The 24208-nt window shown below is 44.4% G+C and overlaps 2 protein-coding genes across 3 annotated transcripts; one reads left to right on the forward strand and one right to left on the reverse strand.

Moving 5' to 3' along the window:
* The first annotated feature begins 13014 nt into the window (after positions 1-13014).
* On the forward strand, positions 13015-17005 carry GRPEL1 (GrpE like 1, mitochondrial). Its single transcript, XM_072336560.1, has 4 exons — positions 13015-13152; positions 13745-13910; positions 15696-15777; positions 16596-17005. Exons 1-4 carry the CDS (start codon positions 13082-13084, stop codon positions 16940-16942), a joined length of 666 nt encoding a protein of 221 aa, XP_072192661.1. The 5' UTR covers positions 13015-13081; the 3' UTR covers positions 16943-17005.
* A 153-nt stretch (positions 17006-17158) lies between these two features.
* Positions 17159-24180, reverse strand: TADA2B (transcriptional adaptor 2B). 2 transcript variants are annotated; one of them, XM_072336558.1, is made up of 2 exons: positions 23764-24180; positions 17159-23129 (listed from the first exon to the last, which is right to left on the reverse strand). In XM_072336558.1, exons 1-2 carry the CDS (start codon positions 24031-24033, stop codon positions 22137-22139), a joined length of 1263 nt encoding a protein of 420 aa, XP_072192659.1. In that variant the 5' UTR covers positions 24034-24180; the 3' UTR covers positions 17159-22136. The 2 variants fall into 2 exon arrangements, with proteins under 2 accessions (XP_072192659.1, XP_072192660.1); XM_072336559.1 differs by having other exon boundaries at positions 17159-23125; positions 23764-24032.
* Between the last annotated feature and the right edge of the window lie 28 nt (positions 24181-24208).

Here is a 24208-nt window from a genome sequence, read left to right on the forward strand (position 1 = left end):
ATCTCTGTGCATTGCATGGACTTAACAAATGATATATTGAAATACTGTGCATTAACATTTAAGCACCTTTGCATTACTTTTATCTGGTTAAACCTATGTAGTCTGTTTCTGCTTCCTTGAGTCTATAAGGATCTAGATGTACATTTTTATGGTACAAAACTGAAAACTATAAATTTGCTTTTTAGCAGCTTTTTGAAGCAGTTAAAGGTGTCACTCCCCTAAAAGCTGCTTCTTGCCATCAACTGGATGAAAGATAGTCCTCTTGCATCAGAGCCATCAAGCCAGAATGTTTCAGTCCTCATTTACTTTAACATAGGAGCAAGGCTCACCTTAAACTTTTTAGCTAGAGCTAAAAAGGCTGATTTTGCACTGTGTTGCACTGCTCTGACACCTGGCAGCAGGTGTGCTAGTTTCCTGCTCAGAAGTGTATTCATGACTTTAGCCACCCAATGGACAGCATGTCTATCCACATTTCCTCAGCATCTATACAGATTCTAACTCTGATTAAAATTAATCAGTGTAGCAGTGCCTTTTTAAGACAAACCAAAATTGATGAAGCAGGTAGACCAGTTCTTATGCAGAAGCTGGCATCTCAGAAAGAGCTATGATAATTACTTGTAGGTGCTGCCTTAAAAACAAACAGAAGGATGTATATTAAAAAAAACAGACTGCATAAACAACATATAACCATTAGTTTGGTATATTCTAGTTATCGTATGGCTGGCATTAATCCCTTTACCTACTGCAGAAAGACTCCAAATACCATAAAACATAGCCCTGTAATTCACCATATTAAAATAAGGCAGTAGTGCCCACTATTCACACTTTCCTACTCACACTACACTGGTGTGGGCAACCTGCACCACAGCCCAGATCCCAAAGCTGCAAAAAGAAAAAAAGAGCATACTCCTAATGTTAGAAGTTGTTCTTCTATTACAAAGTAAGATTGAAGCATCCTTGAGCAAGTGAAATAGAAGCTATAATTCACACTCATGTTGCAAGAAAGTGCACTAGCATCACGATTGTTAATTTACAGTGGCCTGTCACCAACCCTTGCCACAAACTACTGCTCCCAAAACTTTGCAAAGAGAGGAAACAAGTCAATATTTCTGCTTTCCTTGAGTGTAAAGCAAGCTGCCTCTGTTGTCTCTGAGAAGGTTCAAGAGCACCTGTACAATGCAGAGCATTTCATGAAGGAAAGTCATGAAGCCAAGACATTTAAGGAAGCACAAAGTATGCATGTTGGCCAAAAAAGAAAAAAAAAGAAAAGAAAAAAAAGCAGAACATTGTGGATTCTTATCAAATGCATCCTACAGATACCAAAGGAAGTTACTGTTTTGATTGTTTGTTTTAAATCAACCAGCATCACATAATCAAAATTTGCTTAAGTTCTAGAGACACGCACAGTGAGTCAAAATACATAAAAGGCGAGTCTGAAATATTAACTATGTCTGTTTGAAAGGTACAGAACAGCAGAAAGGTCTGGGCTTTCAGGAGCCACTACAAATGCACAGGACACTAATGAAAGAGGTTGCACTTCAATAGATGGCAAATCAGCAAAATCTAACTATGAGAGCAACAGAAAGACAAGAAGCTTTCAGAATTCCTTCTGAAATGCTTCAAGGAGAAAAGCACACAGCACAGTGGAAGAAGCATGGAGGACTGATTGGTACCCAAATACAGATGTCCTAAGTCTTGTTCTTGTGAATGGACTGCAAGAGTTGAGCCTATACAAAGAATCTGAGAGGAGTACACTTTATAAAGCTGAAAGACCTAGGGACATTGAATCACTTGAAGTATTTATCTGTATTCAAAAAAGAAAAAGCAAACACCACAACATCATGACCTAAACCAAGGAATTAGCAATCTGAAAGCGCAGAAACTGGTGCTGCCATCAGTAAGGCGTGCTCTACAGCAAGGTTTACAACACTTCCGGAGTCAATAGAGTTTGAGGTCAGAAAGAGTTGAGGGCGCTTTTATTTTCACAATATAAAGCAGTTCCAAAGTTTTATTTCCCTTTAATATACTGGACTTTGGTCCTTTAAACAGAAGGGATCAGAAAGCTATCCTTGAAAGCATGACGCTTTTGTAGCCTCCTGTCATTCTTCCAGCAGCAAAGGGCGAATAGAGCTGTTAAATCAGTGTGTGTGTGTGCATGTGACCTTCAGTATGGAGTGGTTTTTCCAGCAACCATGAAGTGTCTACAGCAGCGACAAGTTATTTTCTGAGTAATCTTGTGTGTATATATATCATAAGATGATATAAGATTTCATGTCGTAATCTTACTCTGCTCAGTGGAGTTAGTGTGACATATGCTGCTTTGTGATATAGAACGGAGTACAATTGAGTTTTATATTATAAGTCCTGACAAAAATTGTAAGTGAAATACCAGCAACACAATGAATACAGGGCAAACAGAGCCATTATTATGGGCTCAGTAATATTTCATACACAGTCCTTGATTTTTCAGAATTAATTTCACTGTGAAATGGAACGTTTGACAAATTACAGTGATGATTTTCAGGAGGGCCATTGGCAGAAGTGGCCTCAATTTAACATATCAGCTGAAGGATAGTATCTCTTATCATGCAGAATCTTCTAAAGCCACTCTTCAGTGACAGCACCAAAAAAAAAAACAACCACAAAAAACCAGAGAGATTGAGAGAGTCAAGTCATAGGGCAGGACTACACCCAGTCTCTTACCTTTCTGCTACAGAACTGACTGTTAACAACCTGTCAAAACCAGTGACTTCAGAAATGAATAAAAATACACCAGGAATGGCAAGTTATGCAGATAAATTTATTCCATTGGACAGAACAACCACCTGCCCTGCAGTACTTCTGTGAAGGTCTTTTCCAACCCATGTTTTTCACAGTCTGAATATCCTACATTTCCACATCTTCCCTCTGCTGTATTATTATTACACATGCCCTTCCCAAGGTACGTTGCTTTTCACATTCTTAACCCCATATGCAATTTTTATCACCTCAGAAGCAGGAAGACCTCCAAAGCTGCATTAACACCTCAGTTATTGGCTTCTGATGTTTTAAATTAATATTTACAATGTTCACTAAAATTCATACTTACTACAGCAGTCCATATCACTTATGTGCTACTGATGAGAGTAAGACAATTTGTTAAATAAAAATAAATCAGCAGAAAAAAAATGAACCATATACATTTCTAGACACACGATACTTCCACAATAGGAGCAAAAAATGAAGCAGCTTTACTAAAAAGTCAGATTTTCACATCAATATAAGGAAGATTTGAACAAGACCTGAGAGTGAAATACGAACATTCAGTTAACAGAAATTGTTCAGTTGCATTTTGTATGGCCTAATAGGTAGAAATGTGATAATCTCAAAGTAAAGACTGGATATTGAAGCACGGTGCAGTCTTAACTCCTACATAAATCTTATTCTCTGCTATTTCTTTCTGACACAAATTTCATGAAATGAGAATCACTGGAAAAATTCCTGCCATCCTATTTTCTTTCTTTCTTTTTTAATAACCACAACATATTCTGATAAAACAATTAAAAAGTTATTTTAAAAAGTCAAAGCCTCTCCCCCCGTTCACCATGATTTGCAGATACTGCATAGGGGATATCAGACATGAACATCTCACGGCTTCTAATCCTGATTTGTTTCTATACAAGGCTTCTGACTAATCATGGATGCAATGAATTTCAAACTAAGCTACAGGATGTAGAACAGCATCCTCCTCTGAGGCAACAAAGAAAGCTCATTTCATCCAACTGAAAGCCACAGATTTAAGTTATTGTGCTCCTCTGTCTTTGCTGCCTATAACCGTGTAAACAGCTGCAGAAGTAAACACGTTTTTACCTGTATGTTTACATTCAACTGAAGGGAAGAAACCCGCTGGAGTGTATCATGCCCTGGAATAGCAGTACCATCAGAGCAGGTCACTCTCACACCTAGCAGAATAATACCAATGATTTCAGGAAAATTACAGCAAGGATAAATTTAGCTCTGCATAATGAAGATGAGAAAATGTACTGTAGCTGAAAAATTGTCTGTAGCCTATCTTCTCTAAGTTGGAATTAAATATAAAAGGATGAATTCTCAGTATGGTTTATGTTTATTTATTTTTGTTCTTGATATCAGTCACTTTTCTCATTAAGCCTAACGAATTCTATTTTCAATATGGTCCAAATAGCAGGTAAACATTTATGGTCAAATCAACGTTATCTTCTTTTTAATAAACAGGGAGAAATACACCAAGTTTGACATGTCTAAAAGGAGATAAAAACTAGGACATGGGGATCCTTGTAATGCCATCACTAGCACTGCGTGTTTCTATACATGAAATACATTTCAAGTGTTCCATTCAGTCTGAGGCACAAATCGGTACATTTGTCAAACAGACATGCTAATATCCTGGCACCAGGTTAGCCTGACCATTAAACATATTTGTGCATGTACTGTACTTATGCTTTGTCCCTGAATACCAAAAAGCAGTTTTTCATTATGAGCATGATTTAACACTGGGACAGGTTGCCCCATGAGACTTTTCAGCCTCTCTTCTCAGAAATATTCAGAAGCCACCTGGAATGCTCCTGGATAACCAACTTCAGGTGGCCCTGCCTCAGAATGGGTGCTGGACAAGAAGACCATCAGAAGTCCAGTATAAACAAATCTGTGGTCTTTGGCTCCAGGCTTTCAAGGATTACCCCAACTCTCTTAGGCCAACGTTCTGTCTAAGGTTTGCATCCTGAGGTGGTCTTAGGGATCAAAGCAAGAAGAACATCCCGGTTCACCGTTAGGAATTCAACAGTAGACACAGAAATGCACTCAAATAAATCAAACTGAGGTCATCTGACTCACGCTTCTGTCCAGCTCAGCAGACAGAGCCCAGAACAAGACAGGATGTCTCCTGAAAGAGGTAATATAAACCAACAGACAAGAATCACAGTCATATGAGTGAGGTAGATGAGAGCACAGACATTGAGAACAGACTGAATGCCAGCCAAGAAATGGCTTAAGGATCAGTCTGGAAGGCAAATGGAAGGGGTATAAATAATTTCACCAAGAGCCATCACTGATAGAACAAAATGAAGCCTGACACCTCACTTGCACCTTGGTCCTTTGTAGGTCAAAACACTGCTAGGTTTAATAAAGGTATTAGTGTTTCTAGGCTAACGCATGGCATGCCATCTCAACTCCTCTGCTCCAAGTGATCTCCTCTTCCAGAAAGAAGCGCAATAAATTTCACAGAAGTACAGGAGTTCAAATTAAGGGCACTTACAGGGCAAATGGAGGAGTGATAGAAATGATAATCCAGAAGGTCCCTAAGAAGAATAAGATTTCACCATAAACCACAAAATTTTCTAGAAGAAAATCCAAATGAACCTATAGGAACAAGTTTCTCTGTAACAGAGGTTTGCATTTATGTAGGGTACACATTCTACCAATCTAGAATTTCACCTAAACAGACAACAGAAATACATCACAAATAGCAAGCAAAATATGCACATCTCCTGCAAAATGCCACCTTAGAGATCAAACTGCTACAAATTTTCTAGAACTGCAAGTGGAAAACGTATATAAGGCCTAAAATATGTACGTGCACATACAGCGATCAGAGGCAGAACTTCAGCCACTCTTTATACTTTTTGTTCATAGCTCACATAAAATTTATTTGGAACTGAGGATGGGAAGATGCAGATACAGTCAGAATAAATTTACAGCTTGCACGGTGATTACCCCACCTTAGGGCCAAGCCCATCTATTACAGCATGCACTGTGTCCAGCCAGGATGGAGTTATTTTTTCACAGCAGCCTGCATGCTGCCATGTTTTAGATTTATGACTAAAACAGTGTTGGTAACACACCAGTGCTTCAGCTATCACTGAACAGTACTTGCACAGCATCAAGACCATCTCCATTTTTCACTCTGCTCCCCAAACAGGTAGGCTAAGGACAAGGAGGAGAATGGGAAAAGACTTGACTGGAACAGTCTATCTGGCACGCCACGTAACCCCATGTTTAGAAATAAAACTGAGGAGGGGTTCTTCCCACAGTAGTTTCTTTTCAGAAATCAACTGGGCATCAGCCTGCTCATAACTGTCTTTATCTCTACCCATGAGTTTTTCTTGCTTCCTGCCCTTCTGCTTCTCTCCCTTATCCCACTGCAGGAGGGAAACAAGCAGGCTGGTGGTGGCTGCTTAGGTGCTGGACAGAGTCAACCCACCCACCACTCTGTGCAAACAGAGGAAGATAAACGCGTGCTCTGTCCCCTGCTTAGTGATTCTGCCTGGAAAGGTGACACTGCCTGACCTCTAATCAGCACTCCACACTCCATGATCTGCAGAGCCCTTAACAAAAGCAAAGTCTGATAAGTATAAAGCTGGGTAAACCTGTTGGCTGTTTTAGAATTGCTCCCAACTGGAAATGTATTCCTTACAAAACAGGAGCAGTAATAAGGATATTGCCATTAATGCCTAGCTATTTCCAGTGCTATGCTCTTGCCTAACCTTGCTTGGAGCTGTGCTGGCCAATTGCTTGCGTGATCTACATATTATAACTGCAGTTTATGGAAATGTTGGCACTTGCACAATTATTTGCAATGCAGACAAGTGGAACTGAGCCTCTGAGTCTGTCACACAGTCTTCTGTCAGAAGAGTACAGCATCAGCTTTACAGCTCTGCTATCTCTGAAGCCTCAAGCTGTTGTTTGTACACATTTACTCATTTGGTATCACACCAAGGTATTAGCAATTGTTACTGAAAGACAACAATCAACAGTCCAAAACATCCCCTTCTGTTGAAAACAAAAGAAAAGCTGTTGAGTCAATGTGTAGACAGTTGTTAATGTGTCTGCAGAGCAGTGTACAGCTCTATGAGACACAAACTGCCTCACATACTAGTTGCTTTCCAGTACTACCAGCTCAGAGTTCATTAGCATGACTTACTGGACCATGGCACGCAGGCAGGTTTTCTAGTAAATATGGAATTTGTTGGTTATTTCCAGGCTACTGTCAGGGCTCAACTCTCACAAAGTTAGCCAGTGGATATACATCATTACAATGATTGTACAGATATACACTTTGGATCACGTGCACAATGAAGAATGAGGAAGTTTACCACATTAATAGTTTGTAACTGCAACAGAATCCTACAACCATTTTTCTTAAGTATTTACCCCATTTTACTTAAAATAACTCCAGGATAACTTCTTATTTCCCCCCCACTCCTTCAAACTCGCACGCTTCATTCCAGGGAAAGAGTGAATTTTTATAGCTATAACATGACAACAATTTTATTCATTAAGACTTTGCCAGCCAAGACACTTGGGAGTCGTAGAACAGCAATAAACACGCATTTTTAAAAGACACGATAGAAATATTATTTTAAAAATGGACTAAAAACACAAATTAAGCAAGCAGAAAAGTACAAGATTAGTCAGAGAAAAGCCATAAGCTCTTTAAAATGGAGGAGCCTGTTTTGTTCAGTAATGGAAATGAACTAAAAGAAGTCACTGGGGTCCTCCACCTTAATGTTTTTCTGCAGCACAAGCATAATTATCATTGATACTAAAACCAGGAACATATGAATCTCTACAAATGAACACAATGCAGATGAAGCAATATTTAATATAAGAAAGGTGGAGGTGTTCTCAATCACAAATAACAGAAGACATTAAGTAAGGACAGCATGAGCAGAACCCGAGAATGAGTGAGCAGAGATGGAAGTGGCGTGGTAAGGAGGCTTCTCCACTCCAAACTGAGCAGATGTGGTGATGGCAAATGTAGAGCAGGAGGTAGAGAGGAAGGAAAAAGGAGAGAAAAGCCAAAATTTAAGGGGCCAGTAAAAGGTTTTCTGGCAGTGAGAAGAAGCATCCCCACTCAGGTCAGAGAATGACAGCATTGAGACCAGCAGCAGGAGTTGGTGATGGAGTCAGAGGGAAACACCACGTTATTTAAGTGACAGCAGCAGAACTCCTGTTTAACTCCTAGCACAGAAGTACAGATTTTCTTCCTTGTACTTTATTTTATAAACATCTAACACAAGAGCTGAGCCAATAATTTTCAGCTGGTCCGTGACTGATTAATAACACATTAACCTGCAGTGTTTCATGAATCTGAGTTGACCTTTAAAGCAGCGGTGAAAGTCCTTTGTGTGATGATTATCATAGAACTTAAAGCAGCAACACAGGCTTCAAGTACTGTGGATGTAAAACAAGGGCTTTCATTCAGTTCTTTCTGCACGTGCCCAGCACAGCTTTTATATCTAAGTAAATTTCAATCTACCGTAGATACCACAGTTAGAGAGCCATGCCACAGATACCAATGACACAACTCAAGAGGTTTTGAGGAAAATCTAATGCCACCTCCCCATAAATGTCACCACTCTAACTTCAATCATGATAAGAGCTCTTCTAGCAGGGTTGAAGTTGTGAGTTCACAGATGCTTGTAGGAAGGAAGCAAAGAGCAAAGCCCTCATTTGGAGACAGAGGTAAATCCAAGTTCAGAAACTGTGGCCTCTACAAACAAACAAAAACAACAACAAAAAGCAGCACCAAGAGGGTATTAGGTAGATTTCATTTATATGGAAAATCTGGGGTTTGGAGGCCTTTTATTCCTTCCCCCTCCAGCTATTTTTAGCTGGACTCTTTCTCTCCTGTCTGGCCAGTCCCACCTCATTAGATTAGGACTGAATGGAGAATAATAACTGTCCCAAGGGAGTATTCAAGCACTCATTAATTACTCATAGAAACACAATTAAAAATTCTTGCTTGCTTTCTAAAGGAGCTGGGGAAAAGCAGGAGATGACCTCTTTAAACTTTGCTTTATGCTTCTTGTCTTCATAGCTCTCCAACAGACTTGAACAGCATCAGCAGAATGCTTTCTGTGCAGAAAGAACAGCCTGCCAACGAGACTGAATTACAGCACTAAAACACCACATCTAAACAGAGCTCCCTTCACTGGCATGCATCATACAGCTTAACCGCTTGTCAGTTATCTGAAAAAAATATGTAAAAAGCAAGGGAAAAACACTTGCACAAGTCCAACTCGAGCAATAAGCAGCCAGGCCTCGGGCTCTTACAGTGCTGCTGGCAGCCTATGTGCCTCGCACCTGGCTTGGCAGCCCTTCACCACACCACATTCCCTTTGACTAATACAGATCACTTGTACACAGCATAGCAGAAATGGGCCCACAGGAACTAATTCATCAAACCTCAAAGAAAAAATTAAGAGAGAAAGAAAGAAAAATGTAGGCCTGAATGTCCAAATACCGTTTCAGTAACTATTTCCACTGTTAAACTTCGTGCAGAAACAGACACCAACAACTTCTGTCCTCCAGGCTAAACCTGAATGTAACAAAAGAGAGAACAGACCATGCTAACACAGCTGACCTCTTCTGTCAACTTGATCTGTTCAGCTGAAAGACAACAATTTATTTTTAAGAAAAATATTAAGAAAAATCAATGGCACCACGCTAAGAGTTTATGAGAACAACAATTGATTGAAAACCCTTCTCCCAGAGCTCAATAATTTTGTCTCAAGGTGTAAAGCCACATCAGCATGATAAAAGATTGCTTTTGTGTGTTAGAACCAGCTTGGTTCTTAGCTGCTTACTAGTTGTTTTCTTAAGAAACAACACAGGTGAAGCACTTTTTATTGCCAGGAGTGTTACAAGGCTTACATACCTGCACCTGGATTATGAGAGCTCAAAGAACAAACCATAATAGACAGCCAGATTTGCAAATCCTTGGGATACCAAATGACTTATGCAGGAATATCACCATAAATTTGCTCTGAAATTGTTGCATGCTGCTTTGGGGTAGGATCTCTTCAGTGTCCTCCTAGGAACAGAACTTCTGTTATTCTAAATTGCTCTAATTAGCTCTCTTCAGGGCCGTGTGGCTGTCACTATTAGATTTTCAGCACAGCAACCACCTTCTCCAGGCAACAAGATAGTTACAAAATGTACCTTTCTAATTAGTTAGCAAAAAGCCATGGGAACTCAAAGGGTATTCTGTAACCAGAATAAGATGTATGATTCTGTACTCCCAGCCTACCGAGAAACCAGGCAGAGAGTAGGTGTTACACATTTTCTCTTGGGAGAGATTTCTTTAAATGTTTGCATTAAAAATTATGAATTTGGGACACATATTAACTGTCTTATTAAGGCTCTCATTAAAAGGAAGGAGGGCTGTGCTCCCCTACACACACATCTGCATCTCACTGCGTGATATTTAAAGTCTCTGGATGCAAGTCTAATCTTTCTAGTCTCCTTCAGTCTGAAATCTTTCCTGAAGGGCTCAGGTTTGACAAACAAGTTTGATTTCACCACTGAAAAGTTCAGTAACAGTCTTACAGCTAAATTAACATATTTTAATTTGATTTCATTATTTCCTGATAACTGACTTGAAAGGTCACTGCTAGAATATTTACTAAGATTTTTTTCCCTTTCTCATTCCACTTGCTCCCACCGCAGTTCAATATTTGGTTCTGATCGGGCTGACATACAACATATCTGATCAGGGAAGATATGATACCCTTTCATTTTTAGCCTGAAAACATTAATAATGCAGCTCATATTTGAAACACAAACGTAATGGCAGTCTGCCTGCTGGTTGAATATCAACAGATTATATCTTGGCATTCAGAGGAAGGACCAGTATTTCTTCGTAGACACAGAAATGCCTTAATTTTTCATTTAACTTTGCAAGCACAGATCTTGCACTTACACCATTTTTCACCTCAAAAGATTACAAGCTTTTTTTACTATATATTTAATATTAATAATTTTTAAAAAGAGCCTTATAATCCCTTTGACATTCTCAAAATATCACAGAAATTCCCTCGTGCACTCTAAGCAACTTTGTCGCAATGTATTGAGAGATTACTACCCTTAATTTGTAGCTGTGTGGAAACAGGGTTGAATAACTGCACGAGGCTGAATAACTGCATGAGGCTACAGAGCGAATCATGAGATGAATCAAGAATTAAGTCCACACCACCCGAGTCAATCCCTGGACTGCACTAATTAGAGGTTAGAACCACTTCTAACCACACCAAGTTGAAAGGCAGCAACTGCTTACTGTTAATGATTTCGAATTCAGAATAAGCACTGTCTATCAGCAAACAATATTCAAACTCTGTATTTATGTGAAAAGCAAAAGACTGCTTGATATGGAGAGGACTACTCAGGAACAGCACTATGCTTGTGACTGCACATCTGTGGCTGCCAGCCAGGCCAAGCAGCAGGTGCTGAATACTCCTCAGCTGAGTATCAATGGAAATAATAATACACATAAAACAAGCCACTAGGTGGCACTACGATTAAAACAGAACAGCCTGCAAAGGTGTAAGTCAGAACAAAGCACGGAAAAGTCATTTCTTCAAAGTGCCTTCTGAAATGGGACAGTACTTATGGCCAACATCAGTCCCGAGGCAAACAAGCTCTGGGTAACCTACACACTTACCTGTAGTACTGTGTATGCTGTTCAGTCCTACACTCATCAGAATCTGCACTACCTGTGGGCTTTTCTTGACAGCTCTTCGAGCTGAGGAAATCACAACAAAACTCACTGAGGATTATTTTGAATTTTTGCTTGGAAAAAGCCTGTGAATGATCATTTTGGGCAAATGGGCCTTAATACAGGAATTTACTTGTTCCAAAGGTCTTGAGCACAACATAGTTCACTCGACGATTAATAAGATATACTGGCAATAGGCTTTTCTCAACTTTCTGTTATTACTTTCCTAATCAATCACTAATTGAGCACAGCTTGCAGAGGCAGCAGAGAATGAAGAAAAGGTAAATAGGAAGCAGCTTGCTAAGGGTTTCAGGAAAGCCCAACAGACAGAGGAAATGAGACAGGCAGACTGGTTGTTCAGTGCCAAATGGAACCAGTTATTTTTCCAGGCAAAATTTTAGAAGCCTCAGATCTAAAGGCTTGCTTACCTTTTCTGTCCCATTTCTTCATGGTTTTCTGTGGATAACCTCCTTTACAGCTATTCCCACTTTTCTCCTTGTTCTCTCAGATCCTTCCATGGCATTGCTGGCATCTTTACCAGGTTTCCTCAACTGCATCTTTAAGCATTATGAGGATGAAGCTCGGAATTTGCAGTTTATCTGCTTGCCAGAAAGCAGCAGGAAGACACTGACAGGACTGGAGCCACACTGGAACACTGCATGCAGCCTCAGTGCTGTATCAGTGTCACATCACAAACTAATGTTCTCTAGAACACAAAACCATTTGCTTTACTCTCATTTCAGAGATGTTGTCACCCAAGGGCGTTATTGGTGCACTTCTTGCCCTTCCAAGTTGTCCCTGAAGAGGAGAAACACACACCTACACGACTGCCAGAGACAACGGCTCTCCTTGGAACATAAGGACAGTCACATTAAGGCCGGGTTTGTCACACATCCTTTCTGCAGAGGCCACAAAGCAGCACCACAGACAAGCAAACCCCGCTGCACAGAGGCTGTGCCTGAGTTAACTGAGCAAGGTCCGAACTGCTGCAGGATTCCCACAGGGTGAGCTGGACGGCCCTTCTGAGGCTCCTTTTTAGTAATGCAGCTGGATATATAATACACTGAATTTGTATTACAGTACGTGCAGCTTCTTCATCCTCAGGGCGTACGCTGGAAATGCATGCAGAAGTAAGGCTAACAGCTCTGTGAAAAACAAAGTTCTGGGACCGTGTAATATAGGCGGCATTTTTCTTTCCTTTAGAGCGATAATCACAAACTAATTGATAGCACTGATGAAGTTAACTCGGGTATCACTGCGTAGGATTGACGTGCCTCGGTTACTCTGGCACAGACAGGTACCAGACCGGCCGAGGGACAACACGGACAGCCCCGGCGCCCCGCGGTGCACAAAATGGCCCCTCAGGAGACACCGCCCGCCACAAGGGGGCAGAGCAGAACTCCCCATCAGGAGCTCCCCTCCGCGGTCCGGAAGAACCGTACGTCCCACCCACCACTCTCTCATCCTCCTCTCGGATTGGTTGTTGTCCTCGTCACTCCTAGATCACCCCCTCGCTGATTGGTAAGTGCTCAGGGGGCGGGAAGAGGCGGTGCTGGGTAGGAAGGCACTATGGCGGCGGTAGCGCAGTGCGTGTGGGGTTCGCTCCGCTCGCGGTCCCCGCTGCTGGGCCTGGCGCTGAGGTGAGAGCGGCGTTGCTGGGCCGGGAGCGTCGGTTGGGGCCGCGCTCGGGGCCTTCGGGAGCGGGGCCCAGCCCCTCGCCCTCCGTTCTGTTGGAACAGGGCTCGGGCCCGCCGCGTATCCCTGAAAGCCGGCTTGCTTGCGGTGTTGGGCCGGCTCGGCCTTGAAGCGCCTCGGGGACCCTCTTGGAGGCCGGCCTGGGCTTGGTGTAAGGTCCACGGTGCGGTGAGGCCGCTGTTCTCCTGCCGGGCCTCCGGCGGCTCTTGCGAGTGGTTGCATCACGCAGAGTGCGCGCTGCGGTGAAAGCGGGCCCCGTGCCCTATAGCATAGGCTGGACCGAAGGGGCACTCATGAGCTGCTGTCCCGTGGTCGGTATCTTGCAGTGAGTTGTCGTTTGCAGCAGTTAAGATAAACTAAATTCAGTTTCTTTGATGGAAGGTTCTGCAAATGGATTCCACAGTGCTAGAATCGTTAATCTGTGCTCTGATGCGCGTTTGTTGTGGATGTTGCTTTGCCATATGAAGCGTCCAGAAAGCACTAATATCTTCCAAGGTAAGTGGCTGATTGATACCCACCACATGTTTTCTGCCATAGGACCTCTCCGCGACTACTTTGTGTGGCAACACAGAAGAGCACTGGCCAGAACTTGGAAGAGGAGCAGGGTCAGAGCCACAATGAGCAGAAAGCTGAACCCAGTGCTGCTGAAAGGATGTTAACTGAGGAAAAGGCCAAACTGGAAGAGCAGCTCAAGGAAGTTACTGTAAGTGGCCTCTGCTCAGTCTGTGCACACACCTTCCAGGTTGTGTGCCTGGGAGCCTTGATTATAGGTTCTCAGTGTATAGTCTGAGCACAGTAATCCAACTGCTGTTTAGTTAATGGATAAAAAAAGAGAAAAGCTGTAATTAGACAATTTCTCAAAACTTAAGAGAGTGGATTTACTGTAAGATCGGAAACATATCCCATCCTGCTCTAAAACAGAAACTTTGGGTGGTTTCATTCTGATTTCTGGATGAAACCTTGTTTGATCTGTGTTAGTCCTTGGAAGCAGGGAAATTACTTCTGCGAAGTTCTTTGCAATGCCAGGCAAAGCAGCATTAGGAATGGCAATTAGTGTATATAGGAAAAAGTTGACTCACCTGAGTGGTGATAGGGCCTCTGGCTACAGAACACTCCTTCTCAGGAAGTAGCTTTCATCCAGAAGATGCTCTCCCTTTGGAAGCTAGCCCTTAAATGAGCCCTTCCTGTCACGTGGGAAGCACAGCTGAATTGCTTGCATCTGTGCTTCCTGGGCCAGCCACCCCCTTCACCAGGTGCTCAGTCATCAGTTCCGGCTGTGACAAAATAGTTCCCCTGCAACCTGGAAATTTGTTCCTGTAGTTTCACTGACTTCAGGCCACTTTGATTTTTGCTCAGTGGAGAAATAATTCTTTGAAGTTCATTTAGGGCTTAGAATGTATCTTGTATGTATGTGGGCTAAGAGTAGGTATTCTTAAAACAGCCACTGACTTTTCCAAAGATAGGGGTTAATGATTGTTAGTTTGTATCTAATACTGTACTTATTACATTGTTACACAGTGGGAGTTTGAACCCATCTCTGTTGAGGATGCCTTTAAACAGGAGACTAACGTGTCGTGGCCTAACGAATCTTGTATTCTCTCTCATGCATGACTTAACTGAGAGTGAATAGCACCCCAGGAGGTGGGAGGTCTGGATTAAACAAAGGCATTGCTTTTCTGGATGGGTGCATTACATAAAATGCCTTTCTAGAGCATTTGGGACTTTGAGGACATGGCCCAAAACCTCCAGTAGTAGTAGTGCCTATGCATTGTAAGTAGCTTGAGATTCCTTTCTGCTGCCCTTGAAAGACAAAACAGAGATTGCTTAATACCTCAGTTACAGCATATACTCCTGGCTACGTAAGGCATCTCTTCAGTCAACTTGTTGATGTGAAAGTTAACCTTACAGAGCATGCAGGCCCAGAAGAGTTCTGGGTCAGGTGGTGCAGCACTGAAGTGCTGAAGTTTGTTGAATCTAGTTCTTAATGCATCTCTTGCTGCAGGACATCTTACTAGGAACGTACCTAAACTCAGCCTTTGTAGTCTGTAAGGTCTGAAAAGCCTGGAGGGCAGTGTGGTATGTATGGAGAGGGAAGAGGCAGATTGAATGGTTGGGTTGAATCTTATTTGTCAGAATACATAGTGACTATGAAGACTGCCTGCGAGCACTTGCCAGAAAAAGCAGAAATCTTTGGAAAAATGCATGTATCTGTAGTGTTAAAAAGTCCTGACAGCAAATCCGTTCACAAATACTGACTCTGGAAGCCAGTCCTTACTTCCTTTCTCTAACTTTCACTGAAATGAAGCAAACAAGTGACTTTGCAAGAAGGATGCGGTGATAATCGTCATGTCTTCAGTTTGCCTAAATCCACCATCTAAAAATAATGTAACAGTAAAAGAGAAATGCTGTTTTGTACTGAACTTTAGAATTATTTTCTACACTTCAACCACTTGGACTGAAATCTCTTCTGTGATTTGTTTTTCTGCAGGATAAGTACAAGCGAGCCTTGGCAGATGCAGAAAATGTGAGGCAAAGAAGCCAAAAACTAGTAGAAGAAGCAAAGTTGTACGGTCAGTAAAGACTCTTTGTTTTTAATCTTAAGACCCAGGAATACCAACTTGAAAAGCAAAGCCTGGAAAACAGAGCTAACTAACCTGTGGTTTTGACAAGTTGTGTTTAACAGTTATTCTGACTACTTAGTTTAATGAACATCTCTGGGGAAAGGGGTTTAAAAATGGTCCCTCGCTTGGTAATAGAATTATAACAATCTCCCTTAAGATAGGGCAAGACTTAACCAATTTAAGTCAACAGCTTTGAATTTTGTTTGAATTTGGCTACCACAGCTCAGTGCGCTTTGTTATCATTGTACCTCTGTGCAGAAATGTGTCCTTCTAGTGAGTTGCTTTGTTCTTTTGTGATTGCTTGAGACAGTCTACCTTATGTGAGATGTGTCCAGATTCTTCTAGGGTGAGCCAGAGATCAGCTCCAGGATGCTGCTGGTCCAGGAATTACTCAGCGTGAGGCACAGCCTCTGGCTCACCCTGTAAACGTGGTTTGTAGTGGGAGGAGGGGTTACAAGCGTTCTGTTCGTTCAAGGAAGAATCACTGTTCACCTCTTAAGATTCCTCATCAGTCTGACTGTGACCTTTTTCTTCTGCAAATGCTCCTACTACCTCAGATTAAGAGTAGGAATAGAGCAATATAATCTATTGGTCTTCAGGTGAATCCCACCATGTGAGAGACAAAAGATCTGTTCCTTAATGGCAGGAAATGAAGCCATCTGGAGGTTTTGGTAGCTGTCAGTGTCATCTCATCACTGTGGTTTTCATTTTTGTGGTGGTGGTTTTTAATACTTGCTTTCCTCCCTCCCCTTTCCTTTCTTTTTTAGGTATTCAGAGCTTCTGTAAGGACTTGCTAGAAGTTGCAGACATTTTGGAGAAAGCAACAGAAAGCGTTCCAAAAGAAGAAATAAAGGATGAAAATCCTCACCTGAAGAGCTTATACGAAGGTCTTGTCATGACAGAAATGCAGATCCAGAAAGTGTTCAAAAAACACGGGCTGCTCAGACTGGACCCTGTCGGAGCCAAGTTCGACCCCTACGAACACGAAGCGTTGTTCCATGCTCCCATGGAAGGGAAGGAGCCTGGCACCATTGCATTGGTATCCAAGATTGGCTATAAGCTGCACGGGCGCACGCTGCGACCTGCCCTTGTGGGAGTTGTGAAAGACGCTTAGCTGCTGAATCAGATAACTTAAAATGCCATACAATTATTAAACAGCTGGATGGTTTTTCTCTTACATCGTGTTTCCCTTATTCCTCCATCCCCCAAGAGGTTTCAGTGAACCAGTTGAGGTCTCCCAGTGAAAACAAAGCAGTCAGTGACATTCTGTTGCTTAATGGCCTTCAGCAGTGTTCCTTCAGCTCTCTTCTTTCAGTAATATTTGTTACAACCACGGCTACCGAAGGTACATTAAAATGAAATGAACAAAATGCTCACAATTCTGCAATCTTGTTTATCACTGTAAACTGAAGATCCAATCAGTGGTTTAGAGTTCCTTTCCCTTTGCAGAACCTAACACTGCAGAAGTGGGTGAAGTCACACAGCTGATAACTGATACTCTGCAAGTACCCATTGGCTTTTTGGCTGATGTAAGCACCCATTTTTGTAGTGTGCCTATTCAGAAACAATCCCTCTCAACATCTGAAGCACAAATGTTCATGAATTCTGACCTGTAAATAAAAGATGAGGGAGAGCAGACATCCTTTGTAATAATTCAGCCCTTTTAGGTCAATAGTCAAGTTGACTCAAGAAAACCATCTAATACTTGTATGGCATTGAAGAACCAATACAACTTACTTACCCTATCTATCTCTGGATTTTTAATTTAATATTTAAATTGATTTAATGGATTTTGATAGACTTGTAACTTTCAAGCTCTGCAATCAATTTGTTATGCAAGCTGTTGTTAAAACCCCACTGAGAGTCAGAATACCTGAAGTGGTATCTACTACATTTAGAGCTACACAAGTAATTGCATTGTAAGTGACTCAAACAACATGAACTCAGCTTCATTTCTTGTGTTTGCTCACCTTGGATCTTGGGCTGCAATAGAATTTTCCCACGTGCAGCTCTCGTCACATGTAACTGCACCTGCTGCACCCCATTCTGCAGAATGAGGCTAAAATACAGTGCCACGAGTGGCAGAGTGCTCTGCTCTGTGTTCATCACGTTGATAGGAGTGGATGGGACCTGCCAATCTACACACCTGACAGAGTGTCTTCCCTCAGATCCTCAAGGCACATACACTTAACACACCAGACTGAAGCATCAGAGTCACACACGTTGTTTAGGACCTGGCAATGGAACAGTAAGGGCTTCTGAATTCCCATCCTCACTGCTGGTGGTTTGGATGATGGAGCTTCTTAAGTTCATGTGTCAGTTAAGACTGAAATTTTAGTACTGAATTTACCAGCTCCTTAGATGGTGTCCCTTTTAGACCGCATGACTTTATTTAAGGTACCGCTAAACAGCTTACTGGTGAGTGCTCAGCACAGGACTCGAGCTTGTTTCCTTAAAACTAAGTGAATTCTGAACAACATCTGAGTGAACTAATTCCTTCTCCTCGGCCTGCCCCTTCAGAGGAGGTAGCGTACAGGAAAGCCTTTACACCTGTGTGCTGACAGATGACAGCAGAATGCACTGAAGAAATGAAAAAGTGTGTGGCTCAAGTTTAAGGGTAAGAGTAGCTAATAAAGCTGCCACTGCTACCTCTGGCCTGAGTGGTTTGTTACAAGCACTTCTCCACTCATCAGCACGTAGCTGAAATGCATCTCTAGTCACTGCTGCCAGGGCTTTGGCTGGTATGATGAGGAAAAGGGCTACGTTACCATGAAATCCATAGTGGAAAGAAACTTTAATACAAGTTTATTTACCAATATACAATGCAAAAACCCAGTAAAATGCTGAGTGTGCACAACATCAGTTAGGTTTTACATGATTTCAGCACAGACATTTGTGTGCCTGGCACAGCTACGCCAGTACACTATGCAAATGAGTGCAACATTCCCTTTAAGGAAGAAGCTGATGAACCAGAGGTGCTCACCAGGTACCCTCCTTCACAGTATTTAATTCATCATCACTTAAGAGCACCTGGGGCACAAGCAAAAACACCTTGCAAGGAAGAGCATAAACCAAAAGGCTGATGCAGTCGGTTACAATTGCAAAGAAACCAAGTGCAGCCACCGTGCAAGAGAAGAACGACAGAGTGCTTCAGTTTTGTGATCCACAAGGCCATTTACAGGCAGAGGCTCCAACGCCTCTTAATGCCATTCTTAACCCTGGCTGGGACTGCAACAGAACGTAGGGCAGGAAGGGCTGTAAGCAGAACGCTGCAAGGAGCCCTCCTGATCTGGGTTGTACACACAGAATGAAGGTTAATGCTCTTCTGCTACTCAGTAAGTTGTACTGTAACACACAGCTGGGACTGATGGAAGCACGTGTACAGCAATACAACAGGCCGACTGCCGCCCCTACCAGCAGCAGGTCAGACTGAACAGCTGACAGCACTTTCCCATCAGCTTACATCAATGCTGTTAGGGCAGATCCTATCGTTAGCATTATTTTTTTTCATTAGAAAATAAGAGCATTAAGCATTAAAAAAAACCAAACCAAACCAACCAAGCACCTCTTCATTAGCAACATGAAGCCCAGGGTATCGGTACAGTACAGGAAGCGCTTCCTGACAAACACAAGACACAAAGTTGAAGAGCTTTTGTATCGCTTTTTCTCAGCCCCTTCACCACACGAGAAGCAGCACAGCTCTACTAAATTGCCAGCTTAAGATAACTGCATCTGTGCTTGAGAAAACAGAACAGCAGCTCGTAACAAAGGAATGCTTAGACTATGTCAGTTCCATCTGAAAACACGGACAGCAGCATCCTCTAGTGCAAGTCACCTTTAGAATCGACAGCATAGCTGACAGTGAGACGCTGCTTCTAAGGAAACCCTTTCCAAGGGATCAGCATTTGCTACAGCAAACATTTACCACCTTGAATCTGCCTGCAAATATAAAATAAATATCGATATCCATATCTCATACATTAAAAATACTTTATTTTACATTCATCCTGATGGTCAATAAGTTACGTCTAGCACCAAAGAAACATTTTGGAAGGGCTGAGGAATTCAGGAACTACAAAGAGTTGAACGCAGAATTCATTTCTACAACATCTAAATGAGTCATTGGTGCCGAGATACTTTTATTCTTCAATTACTGTTCGGATGGGCTTTAGGCTATTGCTTCAGTTAGGCTTAGGTGTGCCAAAGCACCACAGGAATATAAAATTGAGATCTGAGGAAGATAGGAATAAATCAGAAACCCACATCTGTGGTAACCTCCCAGCTGCAGGCGGAGCCGGGCAGAGGAAGAACCAAATTGTATCACTGCAAGGCGGGAAAGGCTGAGCTTCCTTTCCACAGGAGACGGACAGAGGAAATAATCAGCGGTTCACACCTTCTGAACTTGTCTCGTGTGCTCTCTGAACGTGCATGTAGGGTGGAAGAGGTTCTTAAAGCTACTGGCACACTGCAGTGAGTTACACCGCTGTCTCGAGTGCCCGAGAAGCCACTTCCAGGTAAGCCAAAGCACTCCTCCAGAGCACACAGCCCTTTCCTTTCCTGGAGGACGTAACACCACAAGCTCAAAACAAAAAGGCACTAAGAGTTTTTTTGTGTGTTATTTTTCCCCTTCTCCTTAGAAATGCTGGCTTTATAACTGTACCCTCTGTATGCTAAACTCAGCGGTAACACTACTCTGATAACGCTGGAGATACCGACTGAAAACCAGTTCTGGTCAGCGTACCTCTGCCAAGCTGCAGGATTAATACTGTTTGTGAGATGTCGGGGGCTCCTCCCTGACCACAGCCCACGGCAGCAGAACTGGAGCGCACCTCCCGTGTTCACAGCTCAGCTCAGTCAGCTCCATCTCCTGGCACATCCACACAGCGGAGCTGCTGCCCGGCCGGCCGCCACGCACTGCCCAGGTGCGATAACACTGACGTCTGTCACTCAGAATCCACTCTCCTTTATTAATTTCACATGGCTGGATGCCAGCACAGGAATCTAAGAATGAAATGAAGATAAAGAAAAGCCTTCTCCGCTTCTCCTTGAACACCTTTCCCTTCACTGGTTTATACTACTAAAACAACGGGGCGGGTGAGGTGTTTCTGCTGTGCTCTGCTGCTCTGTAACTGCAGCCCTCAGAGAGCTCAGACAACACAACAAGACGCCAAAGTGGCCACTTGGTTCTGTCAACCACAGCGGAAACTTCAGCACATTTAGTCCAGAAGGTTTGGAGTTACGTGCAGCCAGAAACCTGCGACGGCTGCATCCACCGCTCTGCACTCCGGGAGCACAGAGCTGTGCGCTCTCATCTATACACATTCCTTTTTAGCTTTTATAAACCAATCTCAGTGGCCGCTATGAGCTTCAGAACGGAGCTCCCTGTCCCCGTCCCTCCCAGCAGCTCTCAGGAGGCAGCTGCAAGCGCTCAGGCTACACATGCTGGGCACAGCAGACAGGAGAGGAAGAGCAGGTTCCCCTTGCAACAGGAAGAGGTTATTTCACCACCTGAGGTTGCCAGGGCAGCATTCTGCCCATTCTAAGCCACAGCTGGCCAGAACCAGACACTTCACTGCGATGCTGAGCCCAGCGCAGAGCACACAGCTGCCCAGCCAAGCCTATACTCAGGTCAGGCAGCTGAAGGCAAGAAGCCTTCCCACACAGCACAAATACCTGCAGGCACCTCATCTACCAACCCCCATCACAGCGTCCCACGGAAGCTCTCACCCCACATCCTGACACCTGGGCTGTGCTACTAAAGGCAGCGCTCCAAAAGCTCAGCAACAGCCACACCAATCCCTGCACCCAACAGCTCAGGATTTCTGCAAGCTCTGCTTGGCTGCCAACACTGTGACAAAGAACAACATCAGGGAGAAGAAGAACTGAGCTGCTGAAAACCAGCTCCAAAAACAAAGAAAAGGACAATAAAAGGCAAGGATTATGGCTGACAATGACACTCACTGATCCAACAGTAAGGGGTGAAGTGACCACCCCAGAACCACCGGACTTGAGTAGGTTCACATGAAAGCAATCTCTTTGAGTAACGTAACGACAACAGTGTACTCTAACAAGTAATGCAATCCAATGGAGAAGTTTCACAATTCAGGTTTTTTCGTGACCCAAAGCAAAAGTCTACCAGGAGCTCAGCCCACGAGCACCGCGGGGGGGGAGGGGGGGGGGGGTTGTTTTTGCTTCTTTTGTTTTTGTTTGTCTGTTTTGAATGAGATCATTGCTGTATCTCCAGCGAGGGCAGGAAAAAGAAGGGGACCTGTCAGGTCTCTGACGTGGTGGCTCAGATGCATTGGGCCTCATGATGCGTCTCTGGATATCCAACCGCTCTCTGTTAGAAAGTTCAAAATCCTTTTCTTCAGTACCTTATCCAAGTAACTGGGGAGGCGGCTCTTGGAAGGAATCCCTTGTCTTTTCTGAAGATGGTCTTTAATGATGATGGTTTTTACAGTCACGTAACGTGCAGGACTCAAATTCAGAGAGCTGCAAAGCACTTTTTCCCTGTCCGATAAGAGTTCAAAACCAGGCAGGTTTTCAATGGCAGCAAATTCCCCTTCTTTGCCGTCCTCCTTCCCCCTCTTGGAGCTGGCAATGTTTTTGTTCTCCTTCCTCTTCTCCCGTTTATGTCTGGCCGCCTCGTATTCCGCCGACTCTTCCATTTTGGTGATCCCATTTCGCCGATACCGCTGCAGCTCCCGGATCTTTGCTCGCAGCACCCTCTCCTTGTGCATGTTCTCAAAGAAGTCTTCAAACTCCTTACAGGACATGAACTGGTACAGAGGCCTCAGTTTCAGCCTCAACTCCTTTTCTTCTTTCGTGATCTTTCGTTTGGGAGTTTTCTCCTTGTCCTTCTTATCCTTCCCCAGGAAGGCCGGCACCAAGTTATAATCTCGCGCGATGTTCTTCCGCCGTTGCCTCTCCTTGAGCTTTCTTACATACATGTCTACGTGAGCTCTTTTCAACTCTATCTCCACGTCATCATCGTCGTAGTTCACCGACAGGCCGCTGATCAGAGTCTCAGCATCCTGGTCGTATTCGATCTCGTAGTCGTCCCGCAGCGGCATGTAGCCCAACTGCTGCTGCTCAGCCACCGATATGTCCAAGGGCGGGAGCGGCGTGGTCAGGCTGGGAGAGAGAGGGCCCCCACTGGGACACGTGTGGTCCGTTACCCTGTTGGGAATGGTGTCGGGGATGCAGGCCTTGCCCAGGTTGCCGTGGATGTACATGCTCACGTAGTGCTCCATCACTTCCTGGGGCGTCCGGGATGCTCCCACGTGAGCGGCCATGTCTTCCTAAATGGAAAACAAGGAGGGGCAATAAGACGGTTCCCATCATACCTCCAGCAGAGCACTCGCTCCTCCTTCCCTGACCCTCACAAACCGACTCACAAGACCCGAACTCTTCCAGCAATAGCGCTGCCACACACTTGGATCTGGGTCAGTATTTGCAAGCGCAAAAGGGACAAGAAAAGCATCGGGAACACAGGAAGCCATGAAAAAAAAGAAAGAAAGGAAAAAGCATCAGCGCAGCGAGCTGCCTCTGAGCTGCCCCTGCGGAGAGCAGCCCTGCCTGCAACCGTCCACACGGTCCCTCCCGAGCACCTTTTGCTGCCTCAACAGCACAGCTCAGCACCGCGATGGTTCCCGAGCTCAATGCGTCACCTGCCAGAGGTTTACAGCACCGCTTTTGGAGCAGCAGAGAAATAAGGAAAGCAACGCTCATGGCCCAGAGCGGGAGGAGAAGGGGCACGGCTTCATGCTGCCAGAAGGGATGCTGAGGTTGCGGACGTCAGGAAGAAATCCGTTCCCCAGAGCGCAGCGGGGCGCACAACAGGCGCACACAGAGCAGCGGCCAACCCGAGCTCGGAGGCGCCCGAGGCCGGAGCCGCCCCGCAGCCCGTCCGGCCCCGCGCCGGGCGGCCCTTACCCAGTTGCCGAAGCCGAACTGCTCGATGGCGTCCAGCAGCAGCTGCTCCTCCCGGCTGCTCCAGCCGCCCTCCGCCTCGGCGCCCCACAGGGTGAAGCGGCCGCCGTCCACCAGCTGGTATCCGTGCCATCGGCGGTGCGGGCCGATCTCGGCGCCGGCCGAGAAGCAGTCGGGGCAGAGCTCGATGTCGGCGCACTCGGTGCAGCGGAAGCGCAGGGAGCTCACCTCGGCCAGGCAGTACACGCAGTACTTCTTCCCCAGTTCCGCCATCTTACCCCGCCCGCCGCCTCCCCGCACGCACGCGCGGCCCCGCCCCCGCTCAGACGCGGCCAATGGCAGCGCTCCCGCCGGGAGGAGCCTCGCGCCGGGCGGCCAATGGGCGAGGAGGGCTCGGGCAGCCCCTCCGGATCGCGGCCAATGGGGGCGAAACGCCCGTTCGCGGGGG

This window comes from Excalfactoria chinensis, chromosome 4 (assembly GCF_039878825.1).
Source record: "Excalfactoria chinensis isolate bCotChi1 chromosome 4, bCotChi1.hap2, whole genome shotgun sequence".
NCBI classification, from domain to species: domain Eukaryota; kingdom Metazoa; phylum Chordata; class Aves; order Galliformes; family Phasianidae; genus Excalfactoria; species Excalfactoria chinensis.

Excerpts from the sequence above, each read along its gene's own strand:
- TADA2B (XM_072336558.1), bottom strand. The coding sequence starts at position 24,033 with ATGGCGGAACTGGGGAAGAAGTACTGCGTGTACTGCCTGGCCGAGGTG. Across the intron at positions 23,130-23,763 it reads AGTTCGGCTTCGGCAACTGG|GAAGACATGGCCGCTCACGT; the intron begins GTAAGGGCCGCC and ends TTTTCCATTTAG.
- GRPEL1 (XM_072336560.1), top strand. The coding sequence starts at position 13,082 with ATGGCGGCGGTAGCGCAGTGCGTGTGGGGTTCGCTCCGCTCGCGGTCC. Across the intron at positions 13,153-13,744 it reads CTGCTGGGCCTGGCGCTGAG|GACCTCTCCGCGACTACTTT; the intron begins GTGAGAGCGGCG and ends TTTCTGCCATAG. Across the intron at positions 13,911-15,695 it reads AGCAGCTCAAGGAAGTTACT|GATAAGTACAAGCGAGCCTT; the intron begins GTAAGTGGCCTC and ends GTTTTTCTGCAG.